Source organism: Brienomyrus brachyistius, chromosome 4 (genome assembly GCF_023856365.1).
Source record: "Brienomyrus brachyistius isolate T26 chromosome 4, BBRACH_0.4, whole genome shotgun sequence".
NCBI lineage: Eukaryota > Metazoa > Chordata > Actinopteri > Osteoglossiformes > Mormyridae > Brienomyrus > Brienomyrus brachyistius.
In genome coordinates this window covers 121,530-135,259 of record NC_064536.1, presented here as the reverse complement: position 1 = coordinate 135,259, position 13,730 = coordinate 121,530, and the positions used below count along the sequence as shown (strand labels likewise).

At 48.7% G+C, this 13,730-nt stretch overlaps 1 protein-coding gene and 2 long non-coding RNA genes across 4 annotated transcripts in view; all 3 read right to left on the bottom strand.

Annotated features, from left to right (window-relative positions):
• The window catches only part of LOC125740680 (catenin delta-2-like), a 143,080-nt gene that overhangs the window by 37,824 nt on the left and 91,526 nt on the right, over nucleotides 1–13,730 (bottom strand). Inside the window, exons 14-15 of the mRNA XM_049012159.1 lie at nucleotides 2,178–2,295; nucleotides 778–978 (exon numbers count right to left, since the gene is read on the bottom strand). Of these exons, the coding sequence (XP_048868116.1) occupies nucleotides 778–978; nucleotides 2,178–2,295 (319 nt within the window). The remainder of the gene's footprint in view (nucleotides 1–777; nucleotides 979–2,177; nucleotides 2,296–13,730) is intronic.
• LOC125740681 (uncharacterized) lies at nucleotides 7,070–7,426 on the bottom strand. Of its 2 annotated transcripts, none has more exons than XR_007397732.1 (3): nucleotides 7,383–7,426; nucleotides 7,249–7,282; nucleotides 7,070–7,112 (listed from the first exon to the last, which is right to left on the bottom strand). It is a non-coding gene; the product is annotated as an uncharacterized LOC125740681 (long non-coding RNA). The 2 variants fall into 2 exon arrangements; XR_007397731.1 differs by lacking the exon at nucleotides 7,383–7,426 and adding an exon at nucleotides 7,317–7,360.
• On the bottom strand, nucleotides 7,444–8,067 carry LOC125740682 (uncharacterized). Its single transcript, XR_007397733.1, has 3 exons — nucleotides 8,029–8,067; nucleotides 7,927–7,960; nucleotides 7,444–7,518 (listed from the first exon to the last, which is right to left on the bottom strand). It is a non-coding gene; the product is annotated as an uncharacterized LOC125740682 (long non-coding RNA).

Here is a 13,730-nt window from a genome sequence, read left to right as displayed (position 1 = left end):
TTTACGTCCTTAAAGATCACATGTTTCCTGTGGAGGTGACGTATTTCCGGTGGAGCTCCACTCTACAGGCGTCTGCAGCTAGACTCTCTTGAAGGATCATGGTTCTGTTCACCCTCATGCCCACAACAGGCCTCATGTACACATTTAGCTAAAAAAAGGAAATAAAAACTGCAAGACAAAAGCAGATCTGTGACTCAAACCCGCTGCTGTGTCACAGGGCTTCCATCCTGACAGGTACTGAACCCAGAGAGAAGTGTCTTGTTTGTAAACCTCTGTGCAGCACACAAGCTGTGCAAACAAACACATACGTCTATTTGCGGGACAGAAAGCAGACTGTGCGCTGGTGACACAGCCATCCTTCAGATGTCTCATTCCCAGTTAGGAGCGCAGGACGGCTGCCCAGCAGCCCACTTGGGTTGCTTTACGGCCACGTGCCACCGGTCTCGTGCCCAGAGGCTGCAACGGCTCTGCGTGAGGCAGCTGCCAATCCGCCCGGAAATTTCCAGATCCCGAGAACCGGCCATATAGCAATGACGCTATATGCCCCCCCAATCCCAACAGCTGCCCGCTCACAGGAAATCAGCAAAAATGCAAAAGTCCAAAAGCTAAATGAGTGAGAGATGATGAAATATGTAAAAAATTTCAGATCCATCCAAGAAGCACGGATATCTTTGTTCTCGTAAAAAATCCTACATGTGGATACTGAAGTGAAGTGACTCTTTAGTGTCCCTCAGGTCCACTTATAGCCCACCCTGCCCCACCGCCGCCACCCCCAACCTGGTCCTGGGCCTTCTTCTTCTTCTTCTTCTTGCCCCAGCAGCCCGAACTCTCGCCGTCCTTGCCCCCGCCCCCGCTGCCTCCGGCATCACCACACAGCAGGCCGTCCAGCTCCTCAGTGCCCATCTGCTGGCCTTGTGAGGTCTCAGCGGCCAGGCGGTACGACAGGTTCCTCAGGATGCACACGCAGTTCTCGATGGTCTGTGGCGAGAGCACCAACCGAGGGCTGTTTAATTAATGACCTGTAATTATGTTAATCTGCTTTGACATGGGGTATAATGCAGCGTCCATGCAAGCTTTGGTGTAATCTGTACAGTGTAATATGCTCAGTGTAATTTGCAGTGTAATCTGTACAGTGCAATATGCCTAGTGTAATTTGCACAGTGTAATCTGTACAGTGTAATATGCTCAATGTAATTTGCACAGTGTTATATGTACAGTGTAATATGCATGGTGTAATCTGTATGGTGTAATCCAGTGTTTCTCCAACCAGTCTTCGGGACCTCTGAATTTTTTATCTCTCCCATCTCCCAGGGAATTAGGAGAGAGTAAAAATGTAAATTGTATGGTATAATCTATATGGTGTAATTTGCATGGTATAATCTGTAACCTTCATGAAGGATTTTGGCTATACCCACTTCAAATATTAAGCTTGAACGAGAAATAGATGATTATTTGCACATTAAATTATACATTAAACGTGTTATTGATTTTCAGGTCAAATTAAAACCACGAACAACAGAGAGCTGCAGACACTTAATGAATGTGAAGGTTTTATGGCTTTAAGGAGAGTAGGTGGTATTACTTCCAGAGAGTGTATACATAAGGGGACAGTGGTCTTATATAAGGTGCAATTTAGAGCATATAAACTGCAGATTGTCCACTTTATTAACCCCTTGATTCATAACGCTTAGTTGGGATAAATTCTGCATATAGCTGGAAATAAGTGGACGGCATTCCCTCATCTCTAAGTGACACTGTGCTTGTCATAAGGTGCTCACACCCATATGAACATAAAAAAATGTTCTTTGGGAGTGGGGACCTTGTGAAATTAGTGGCCCCGGGACGCTTTCTATCTGCCCAGTTCTCAAGGCTTGAGTGTAGGATTGTTGGATTTTTTTAAGGTGGGGGGGTATAAGAGGGGCCATAATTAATACAGAGAGGCCAATTTTATCATTAGCCAATAATATATTTCGAATCAGTGAGTGATGAGAAGGGGCCAATCAGCTTTCAGCAGGGGCTATTGGACACTCCTACATTCGCCTCTGCTATGTAAAAGATCGTTAGCCGCTACGAACAGAAGCATCACCTAAGCAACCATGTTTCCACGCGTTCTCAGGGTGCGGCCATGGCAACCTTTGGAAGACGGCCACATGTACAAAGCCCCCCCACGGACACACCTTGCTGTCGATCTCGCTGCTGCCCAGCGCAGTCTGGATGACGTAGAGCAGCGCGTCGGTGAGGCCTTCGCACTCCCGCATGCGCCGCCGGGCCTCCTCCCCTGCCGAGCTCACGTTCCTGCGACAGGGGTCAGGAGGTAAGAGCGTGTCCTCCGTCCGTGGGCCTCAACCCCGTCACTCTCTCCACAGATGACATGGGGGTCTCGTTCTCTGCTTCGGCGGCAGAAGACCTCCCTGTAAGTCTCGACTCCGGCTCCCTTCACACGGTTCTCAGATTTAAATGGGGGCTGATTCAAATCCCAGGGTCGGCAGAGTGATGTCACCGTTGAGCCCCTGAGTGAGGCTTGCTTTCCCAAAAATGTATGTTGCTTTACATTTTAAATAAATATAAAGTATTATAAACCGCGCTTTTCACAAAAGTAAACACATGCAGAATGAAACGGGAGACGGGAGAGAAGCGATGTTTAGAAGGTAGGCAGGAAGCGACTGGTCTGTAATTATACCATTAACATGTATCACTTTTCTGCCTGTGCTGCACATGGAATGAAGAAAAGCGGCCAATCCTGAAATGCGCCCAAAGAAACCAAATGTACATCTCAGTATAATGTCACAGGCTGGCAGCTGCAGCACGGAGATGCTTGGCATTAAACGCAACGCAGCATCCTTCCTAAAAGGATGCCAAAAATCCCTCTGTTCAAATAAAGGTGATAGCTGCAGACAGTGAGTAACAGAGTGCATTTTGAGGAGTTACAGCAATAAATCTTCAACGCAGTCCTGCTTTTTATTGCATTATCTACGTAATGGAAAAACCCAATTTGTACCAACTGCTTTACTGACAAAACAACACTCCTCACAATACACAAGCCTTACAATTATGATTTCTCAGTCAATGCGCTGCTGTGACACTAAAACACAGAGAAAGGTAAATGACATTAACAAGCACAGGGGGGTTTGTTGAAGTCAGTGCTGCAGTAGGGAGGACTGTAAAGAGAGAAAAAAATCGCCCACGAACCTGGCTTTCGTGCAGGTTACTGTCTGATATTACAGGAACACTCTGAAGAGAAGCCTGCAAGCTAAATGTCTCCCTGCTGGTTTGTTGTGGAGCACAGCGGACATTCCTGACATCTCCAAAGTGATCATGCCATCAACTGAATCCATAGGATGATTTCACCAGTGCCGCTTTCATCCACCCAGAATAAAACAGATATACTGCCGTACAGCACTGCACAGAAATACGACTGTACATCACAGCACATACCAGCACACACAGCTATATAGACAGGGTACTTCTCTATACATCTACGCAAAGATACTACTACTGTTTGATTGTACTGCTTTCTGTTATGCTGAGTTACTTCTTACTCTGTCCTACACATGGACAATACTGCTTTCCGTCACACGGCGACACTTGTTACTCTGTCATACACATGGACAGTACAGCTTTCTGTTACACAGAGACACTCGTTACTCTGTCATACACATGGACAGTACTGCTTTCTGTTACACAGAGACACTCGTTACTCTGTCCTACACATGGACAGTACTGCTTTCCGTCACACGGAGACACTTGTTTCTCTGTCATACACATGGACAGTACTGCTTTCTGTTACACAGAGACACTCGTTACTCTACCCTACACATGGACAGTACTGCTTTCCGTCACACGGAGACACTCGTTACTCTGTCATACACATGGACAGTACAGCTTTCTGTTACACAGAGACACTCGTTACTCTGTCATACACATGGACAGTACTGCTTTCTGTTACACAGAGACACTCGTTACTCTGTCCTACACATGGACAGTACTGCTTTCCGTCACACGGAGACACTTGTTTCTCTGTCATACACATGGACAGTACTGCTTTCTGTTACACAGAGACACTCGTTACTCTACCCTACACATGGACAGTACTGCTTTCCGTCACACGGAGACACTCGTTACTCTGTCATACACATGGACAGTACTGCTTTCCGTCACACGGAGACACTCGTTACTCTGTCATACACATGGACAGTACTGCTTTCTGTTACGCAGAGACACTCGTTACTCTGTCATACACATGGACAGTACTGCTTTCTGTTACACAGAGACACTCGTTACTCTACCCTACACATGGACAGTACTGCTTTCCGTCACACGGAGACACTCATTACTCTGTCCTACACATGGACAGTACTGCTTTCTGTTACACGGAGACACTCGTTACTCTACCCTACACATGGACAGTACTGCTTTCCATCACACGGAAACACTCATTACTCTGTCCTACACATGGACAGTACTGCTTTCCGTCACACGGAGACACTCATTACTCTGTCCTACACATGGACAGTACTGCTTTCTGTTACACGGAGACACTCGTTACTCTACCCTACACATGGACAGTACTGCTTTCCGTCACACGGAGACACTCATTACTCTGTCCTACACATGGACAGTACTGCTTTCTGTTACACGGAGACACTCGTTACTCTACCCTACACATGGACAGTACTGCTTTCCATCACACGGAAACACTCATTACTCTGTCCTACACATGGACAGTACTGCTTTCCGTCACACGGAGACACTCATTACTCTGTCCTACACATGGACAGTACTGCTTCCTGTCACACAGAGACACTTTTTTCTCTGTCCTACACATGGACAGTACTGCTTTAAGTCACACGGAGACACTCGTTACCCTACCCTACACATGGACAGTACTGCTTTCTGTCACATGGAGACACTCGTTACTCCGTCTTACACAAGGACTGTAGTCTGTTCTCTAAACAAATACTCCTTGGCCCACAGAGGGACAGCACTCTCCTCTACCCTAAAGAAGGAAGCTACCTCTGTCTTCTCCATCTTTCTCCACTACAGCATGCAAGTTAATTATCTACAGAAAGCAGACAGAGCCTCCTGCCGGCATTACTCCTAAGGAGTATCCTCTCCTTTGGTGTCAGTGTGGAGCTCCCAGCAGCCACTACTCTGTTCCTACCCTGGTCTCCAAAGGCCTGTTCTCTCTCCCCCCCCACCCCTTCTCACCCGCCTGTCGCATTAGCGTGCAGCAGCGCGGGCTGCAGGGAAGCACGCGCGCTCCGGCGAGCCGGCGGGTCGCCCAATCTCGCATCTCCAAATGGGGTCTTTGACATCGGCGGCGGTGTCGCGTTTCCATGGTGACAGTCTGGAGTGCCGTGACGTTGAAAGGGGGGAGGGGCCAGGCTGAGAGGTTCAGCGGATCAGCATGGCAGTGTTCACACGCACCCAGCATACATCAGTGTAATACATACCCACACACACACACCACACACACACCACACACGCACCGCTTCTGCTAACAGCTCCCCCCCCACCCCCACACATCCACACACGTCAAACTCCCACATGAGCCTCATTTACAACATGGCTTTATGCACCTTAACACCTAACGGTGCCATCTATACCGTCTGTGTATCAAGCGCATCAACACCTCAGATCATCATCTTTGAGTTTCTCCATCTGATTCACTGGTGGAGACACCGCATATTTCCATACATTTAAATTTCAGGACCCTACATAAAATTTTAATTAACGGACAATATTTATGTTTGAAAATAAAAAGGCAAAACAATCCTGCTTGACATACGCTGCTCTCCAGTCGTGTTAATGTGGCCTTTTTCTGACTGAGCTTGGCATGCAGTTTGTAGTAAAACATTTTTAATTGGTTATATTGACATGCTTAGCTACAACAGACAGCTGTTGCAGAAAAACTGAATCTTTACAGAAATCTTTCAACTCGTGATAAAGCAGAAGAGCGAGTGAAACCTTTTGGCGGTATTATATAACAGGTGTACGAACCCACAGCAGACGCTGAGCACCATATGACGACTTCCTGTATGGATTTCCGCAACAGGTTTTTCATCGTGCCCAGCTTCCCACCTGCTCTGGTGACAAGGCGACACGATGTGATAACAGGCAGGGGCCTCAAGGGGGCGCACTACTCTGCTGCCCCCAGCCCCTTTACCATCCACTCAGATGTCCTGCTCCTTAACGACCCATGAAACTGATTAATTAGCACACCGAGTCCGGGGATCGTCGCATTAGGTGCTGCTGTTGCTTGCCACATCTTCCCCTGCCACTTGTTGTGGTGTTGATGGACCAATTTGTGGCCGTCCGATTAAAATTGTGTCCATTGTGTCTCATTTTTATCTCTCCTCTCCTGAAGAGACAGTAACTTTGGGAGAAACCACTTTATCTGCTCCTTCTCAGGCAGGTGAGGAGGTAACAATTCTGCGAGTCCTTTGATGGAGGCGTTTACACAAGGACATGTGTTTAGTGACCTGCACCACATTGAGCAAGGGTGCATTAAGTCACACACCACAATGCATGCGCAGGCTACATTGTTTATTGTAAACTGGGGGCATGTTAAGACGGTATCTGTGACTGGAAAGGCATGGGTTCAAATCCCAGGGTCAGCAGAGTGAAATTGCTGTTGGGTCACTGAGCACGACCCTGAAACCTCAATTGCTCCAGATAGTGGCTGACCTTCCTGTTACTATTGTGTGCGGCTTTCAGTAAGAACAGCTGCCAAATAAATAAATGCAAATCTCCAAGTATGCAGACGTTCCTGGACATAAAAGCTTAGCGCCCCTGTGACAACCCTGTACCCCGCCAATCTCTTTGCACTTCCTACTGATCGCGGTGCAGCTGTCCACTATCAGAAAGACTGGGAAAATTGCAGGCGCTGATTTAATGGGATCCTGTGGAAGGAGATCACCTCAACCCCCCCCCCCCCCCCCCCCCCCCCAAGGTGGTAAAATAGATAGCGCCACCCCCACTCGCTACGATCTGTGAAACGGTGCGAGGAGAGCGACAGCCTGTCGGAGAGACACACCGCTGCACATCTGCTTCCTACCAGAGAGACACACCGCCACACCTCTGCTTCCTATCAGAGAGACACACAGCCACACCTCTGCTTCCTGTAGGAGAGACACACAGCCACACCTCTGCTTCCTGTCAGAGAGACACACAGCCACACCTCTGCTTCCTGTAGGAGAGACACACAGCCACACCTCTGCTTCCTGTAGGAGAGACACACAGCCACACCTCTGCTTCCTGTAGGAGAGACACACCGCCACACCTCTGCTTCCTGTAGGAGAGACACACAGCCACACCTCTGCTTCCTATCAGAGAGACACACAGCCACACCTCTGCTTCCTGTAGGAGACACACAGCCACACCTCTGCTTCCTATCAGAGAGACACACAGCCACACCTCTGCTTCCTGTAGGAGAGACACACAGCCACACCTCTGCTTCCTATCAGAGAGACACACAGCCACACCTCTGCTTCCTGTAGGAGAGACACACAGCCACACCTCTGCTTCCTGTCAGAGAGACACACAGCCACACCTCTGCTTCCTGTAGGAGAGACACACAGCCACACCTCTGCTTCCTGTAGGAGAGACACACCGCCACACCTCTGCTTCCTATCAGAGAGACACACAGACACACCTCTGCTTCCTGTAGGAGAGACACACAGCCACACCTCTGCTTCCTGTAGGAGAGACACACAGCCACACCTCTGCTTCCTGTAGGAGAGACACACAGCCACACTTCTGCTTCCTGTCAGAGAGACACACAGACACCCCTCTGCTTCCTATCAGAGAGACACACAGCCACACCTCTGCTTCCTGTAGGAGAGACACACAGCCACACCTCTGCTTCCTGTCAGAGAGACACACAGCCACAGCTCTGCTTCCTATCAGAGAGACACACAGCCACACCTCTGCTTCCTATCAGAGAGACACACAGCCACACCTCTGCTTCCTGTAGGAGAGACACACAGCCACACCTCTGCTTCCTGTCAGAGAGACACACAGCCACACCTCTGCTTCCTGTCAGAGAGACACACAGACACACCTCTGCTTCCTATCAGAGAGACACACAGACACACCTCTGCTTCGCTGCGTCGGCTTTGCACATTCCATTTATTCCCTGTCACTCTCAATAAACCCGATGCCGCTAATTTGTGCACATCGGCATGATACTCACGGAAAATAATCATCGCGGGATTCAATTAAGCGGACGTCTAGCCTGTGCCGCTCCGCTTCTTGCTCGTTTTCCTTCACCGAGACGTTTTCCCTCAGCCTTTGTTGTCCTAAGTCACTTCTTACCGCTTTCAGAATGTTTCAAAGCAGCAGTTTGTTAATTAACAAAATTGAGCATTCGCAAACATCGTTAGACAGACAAAAACAATCTTTTTCTTTGTCATAAAAGGTATTGATGCCACTGGCTGAATGTTCAGGGCAAAATGAGGACGTGAGTGGTTGAGGACATTTTGTTATTAGGGAAACGATACATTTTCCCACATCTTATTTCTTCACCAAAATGGTTTTAAAACGGTGTTATGAAGGTACCTTATTAGACAGTTTCCTACACAAATACTGACATGCATGGGGAGTTCTTCAGTGGCACATAAAATGAGATTCAGACCTTCAGTTGTAACAATATACAAACCCAAAATACGACACAGATTTTAGAGTTAAAGTGAAAGTACACTACAGCCGAATCAGGGGTAGTGTGTGGCTCCGTTGGTTAGAACGCCATGTCTGTGAGCGGAAGGTTGCTGGTTCGAATCCCCGGGTCAGCAGACTGATGTCACCGTGGGGCCTCTGAATAAGACACTTAACACCCAGTTGCTCCAAGGACTGACTGATGCTGCTTTTTTTTAAAAAAAATGCATGTTGCTTTGGATAAAAGTGTCGGTTAAATGGAAATCCACAATCCTGTCAAGCTGACGATAACAGCGGATAAGAGAATAAATCCATAAATCCTGTATATAAATGCATTCCCACTTGCAGGGCTACTCTGGAATGTACAAAAACCCGAGTAAGGGACCAAGGCCGTCTCTGTGCCTTTCATCGCGTGCTGTTTGCCAAACCTCTCTCTCCACGCGAGTCGATCAACACGGCGGGTCTCTTCTGCGTATGTGCCGGACTCATGGACCGCTACGATCCACATCCTTGACTGAGACACGGGAAACCGCACAGCACAAAGAGCACTGCCTACCAACAGAAGCTAAGCACAAAGCCACAAGAACACTAAAAAGGCTCTGAAGCAGTATGAATGGTAGAATCTACACCTCACTTGTCTATCTACCTCTGCTTCCTGCACAGGGCCTTAAAATTAACACTAGCAGTACACATCACAACTTCGTCCCACATCCACTTCCGACTATTAGCACCAGGCACTGACATGCTATCTGATTGGATGTTGGCAGGTCATGTGACCCCCTTCCTGACACAAACAGTGTTTCGCTATGGGGCGAAGCTCACGCCTTCAGAATCCGCCCTGTGACAGAGCGCTGACGTTGCAGGTCATGCGTGCGGCTGACAGGCGCGTGCTTAACCAGCCGACGGGTCCTCGGCTCTGTCACGGATCCCATCCCGGTCTGGAAGATGCTGTGACAACACCATTAATCAAGGGAGTCGCTCTGCCTGCCGAGCCGCCTGTCACCACCACAGCTTGTGTCTTGGCATCGAACATAAAGGTGTCTCCCGCTGTCTCACGAGTGCGGGGTCCCTCTCATCCTAGACAGATTAAATTGTTAAATCCCCCCACTCTACTCCAGGGTTACACGGGCCAAGGGCCTGTCTGGCCCATGATTGTGCTTTGGACACGAACCCGGAGCAGTAACTAAATTATCTAGTGCCTTCTTGGTCATTTAACTACACGCCCGAAAGTGGAACACCCCCCGCGAAAGCCTGAGGGAGTATGCTTTACGAGTCAGAAAATCTATTAGCGACTCCTGAGTTGCTTCTCAATGTGTCTTTGTGTCAGTCTCTGTCTAGGAGGGGGGATTAATTCTAGGAATGTTGCCCCGGTGGTTTATAAATGCATCCGGTCCATGGCAGAATTACGGCCGAGCAGAGGAAACCACTTACAGACGCTCCGCACTTAAACTGAGATGGACACGAGAGGGAAAGACCTGGCCTTCTGTTGCGTGATTCGCCCTTCGTCTGTCCTGCAGTGGCCAATCAAAGATCTAGATTGTAATGTGTTCCTGGCTTTTTTACAATCAGTAAATCTCGCTCCCTGCGACGTTATGGGTAAACAGGGAACAAAAGACATTGATCCAGATTGGTCAGGAGGACCTGTGAGAGGATCCATTAGTGCACTGTCAAAATTAGTTTTAGATGCAGTATGAGGTGGGAATGAGTCAAAGACCAAAACAGAAGTAGCCCAGATATCTAAGGTTTTCTCTCTAGGTGATATTTGTGATGGAGTACTCCCTGTTCAGAGCTGCAGTCCACAATCATCCAATGTCATATGGAACAGATGAATGACCAAAAAGGTTATCCCCGCCTGTATTCGGCGATGGCGTTGATAGTAAGGTTTTACTGCTTAATGAAACACCCGGCTGAACATCAGCGTGAAAAATGGATGCAGGCTGTGACTGTTGGCAAAGCTAGAACTAGAATCACGAAAAACTCGCCTTGCGAAGATGGTGTATGACAGAGCAGGCAGAAATCCATTCCTGGGATTCTTGGGGATCTGCTTTAGAGGCTCAGGAGTAAACACAGGAACAGCTAATGAGAAAACAGTGTACTCCTCTCTAGAGGAAAAAAACAGTGTTTGCCATAACAGCCTATATACAAAGAAGGACTCAGATTCAAATAAAAGGTATAAAGTGCATTTACAGCTCAAAACTGAACTGACAGAGTTTGTACAATGGGTACAATTAGTTTGAATGAAACGGGATGTTTAAATATAAGCCCCACACCTATATTTGGGGTTTATTTGCCCCCGAGCTCTCCAGGGAAACCCAAGACACTGGACAAAGACCTGACCTTCAGCAGAATGCAGTGCTGCCAGTGTTGCTATGGATACAAGGTGGACTAAAGCCTGCAGGGAGGTTGAGCCCAGACGATTGTGCCTGATTACCTTATTTCTCAGGGGCCAATTCAAGATGTCCTACAATCAAAAGGCACAAATGTGCCATGGGCACATAAATCACAAATCATGAGTCATTAGTCCAAGGTAAACACACTGTAGACGAGGACATTGTAGGACTGCTGTCGATGAATAAGTTTTATTAAACCTGCCCATGATAAATTTAGTGCAAATAATCATCATCTTCATCATCATAATGACAATAATAATGTTTTCTGCATTGGACTGACATCCCATCCAGAGTGTCCCCTGCCTTGTGTCCTGTGATGGATTGGCTTCCTGTCTAGGGCATCGCCTGCCTTGTGTCCTACAGAATGATGGACTGGCTTCCCCTCTAGGGCGTCCCCTGCCTTGTGTCCTATGATGGACCGACATCCCATCCAGAGTGTCCCCTGCCTTGTGTCCTGTGATGGACTGGCTTCCCGTCTAGGGCGTCCCCTGCCTTGTGTCCTATGATGGACCGACATCCCATCCAGAGTGTCCCCTGCCTTGTGTCCTGTGATGGACTGGCTTCCCGTCGAGGGCGTCCCCTGCCTTGTGTCCTGTGATGGACTGGCTTCCCGTCTAAGGCGTCCCCTGCCTTGTGTCCTGTGATGGACTGGCTTCCCGTCTAGGGCGTCCCCTGCCTTGTATCCTGTGATGGACTGGCTTCCCATCTAGGGCGTCCCCTGCCTTGTATCCTGTGATGGACTGGCTTCCCGTCTAGGGCGTCCCCTGCCTTGTGTCCTATGATGGACTGGCTTCCCGTCTAGGGCGTCCCCTGCCTTGTGTCCTATGATGGACTGGCTTCCCGTCTAGGGCGTCCCCTGCCTTGTGTCCTATGATGGACTGGCTTCCCATCTAGGGCGTCCCCTGCTTTGTGTCCTGTGATGGACTGGCTTCCCGTGTAGGGCGTCCCCTGCCTTGTGTCCTCTGATGGACCGGCATCCCATCCAGGGTGTCCCCTGCCTTGTGTCCTGTGATGGACTGGCTTCCCATCTAGGGTGCCCCTGCCTTGTGTCCTGTGATGGACTGGCTTCCCGTCTAGGGCGTCCCCTGCTTTGTGTCCTGTGATGGACTGGCTTCCCGTGTAGGGCGTCCCCTGCCTTGTGTCCTCTGTTGGACCGGCATCCCATCCAGGGTGTCCCCTGCCTTGTGTCCTGTGATGGACTGGCTTCCCGTCTAGGGTGTCCCCTGCCTTGTGTCCTGTGATGGACTGGCTTCCCATCTAGGGCATCCCCTGCTTTGTGTCCTGTGATGGACTGGCTTCCCGTGTAGGGCGTCCCCTGCCTTGTGTCCTCTGTTGGACCGGCATCCCATCCAGGGTGTCCCCTGCCTTGTGTCCTGTGATGGACTGGCTTCCCGTCTAGGGTGTCCCCTGCCTTGTGTCCTGTGATGGACTGGCTTCCCATCTAGGGCGTCCCCTGCCTTGTATCCTGTGATGTACTGGCTTTCCGTCTAGGGCGTCCCCTGCCTTGTGTCCTGTGATGGACTGGCTTCCCATCTAGGGCATCCCCTGCTTTGTGTCCTGTGATGGACTGGCTTCCCGTGTAGGGCGTCCCCTGCCTTGTGTCCTCTGATGGACCGGCATCCCATCCAGGGTGTCCCCTGCGTTGTGTCCTGTGATGGACTGGCTTCCCATCTAGGGTGCCCCTGCCTTGTGTCCTGTGATGGACTGGCTTCCTGTCTAGGGCGTCCCCTGCCTTGTATCCTATGATGGACTGGCTTCCTGTGTAGGGCGTCCCCTGCCTTATGTCCTGTGATGTACTGGCTTCCCGTCTAGGGCGTCCCCTGCCTTGTGTCCTGTGATGGACTGGCTTCCCATCTAGGGCGTCCCCTGCTTTGTGTCCTGTGATGGACTGGCTTCCCGTGTAGGGCGTCCCCTGCCTTGTGTCCTCTGATGGACCGGCATCCCATCCAGGGTGTCCCCTGCCTTGTGTCCTGTGATGGACTGGAAATGCTTTTTTCTCAGTGGCCAATTCAAGATATTCTACTATCAAAAGGAACAAATGTACCATATGCACATAGATACACTTTTTAATCAACAAATCTTCATGACTTCTCCATGACATCAAGGTAAATTTCCAAGAATCAATCCAAAAAAAAATGTCTTTGTTCAACCCACTCAGGAAAAGTGTTCCTTGTTATGTGATCATCATTGCATGACACCATCACACACATGCCAGCTGCTCTGACCTTGCATTCACCCTTTGCGTATGGATGTATCTTCCATTGCATGTCATTTTACAGACGTGCATGTTGCTTTTTACAGACACATATGTTGCTTTTCTCTCTTGTTCAGACACACACTATCAAAAAAGCTGCATAGTTTAATTTCATCTGGTCTAATAATGACTACATTTTGTAGCTATCATCAAATTTCATTAATTTATTCCTTACATTTGAAATAACAAGAAACAATCATTACTGAGTTGTAAAAATTAGCGCTAAAAGGCAGTATTTCCACATGCGGTTATAATTACCCTGATGTGACATAAGTGTGATATACGTGTCACAAAAGAACAAAATGATGTTAATTTGAAGTATACCCAACACGTTATAGAATGTGCAAAGTTGAAATATCAGACATTATAAAATAATAATAATAATAATAATGCCATAAACAGATAACTCCACGGTGCACTTCGCATGTAAA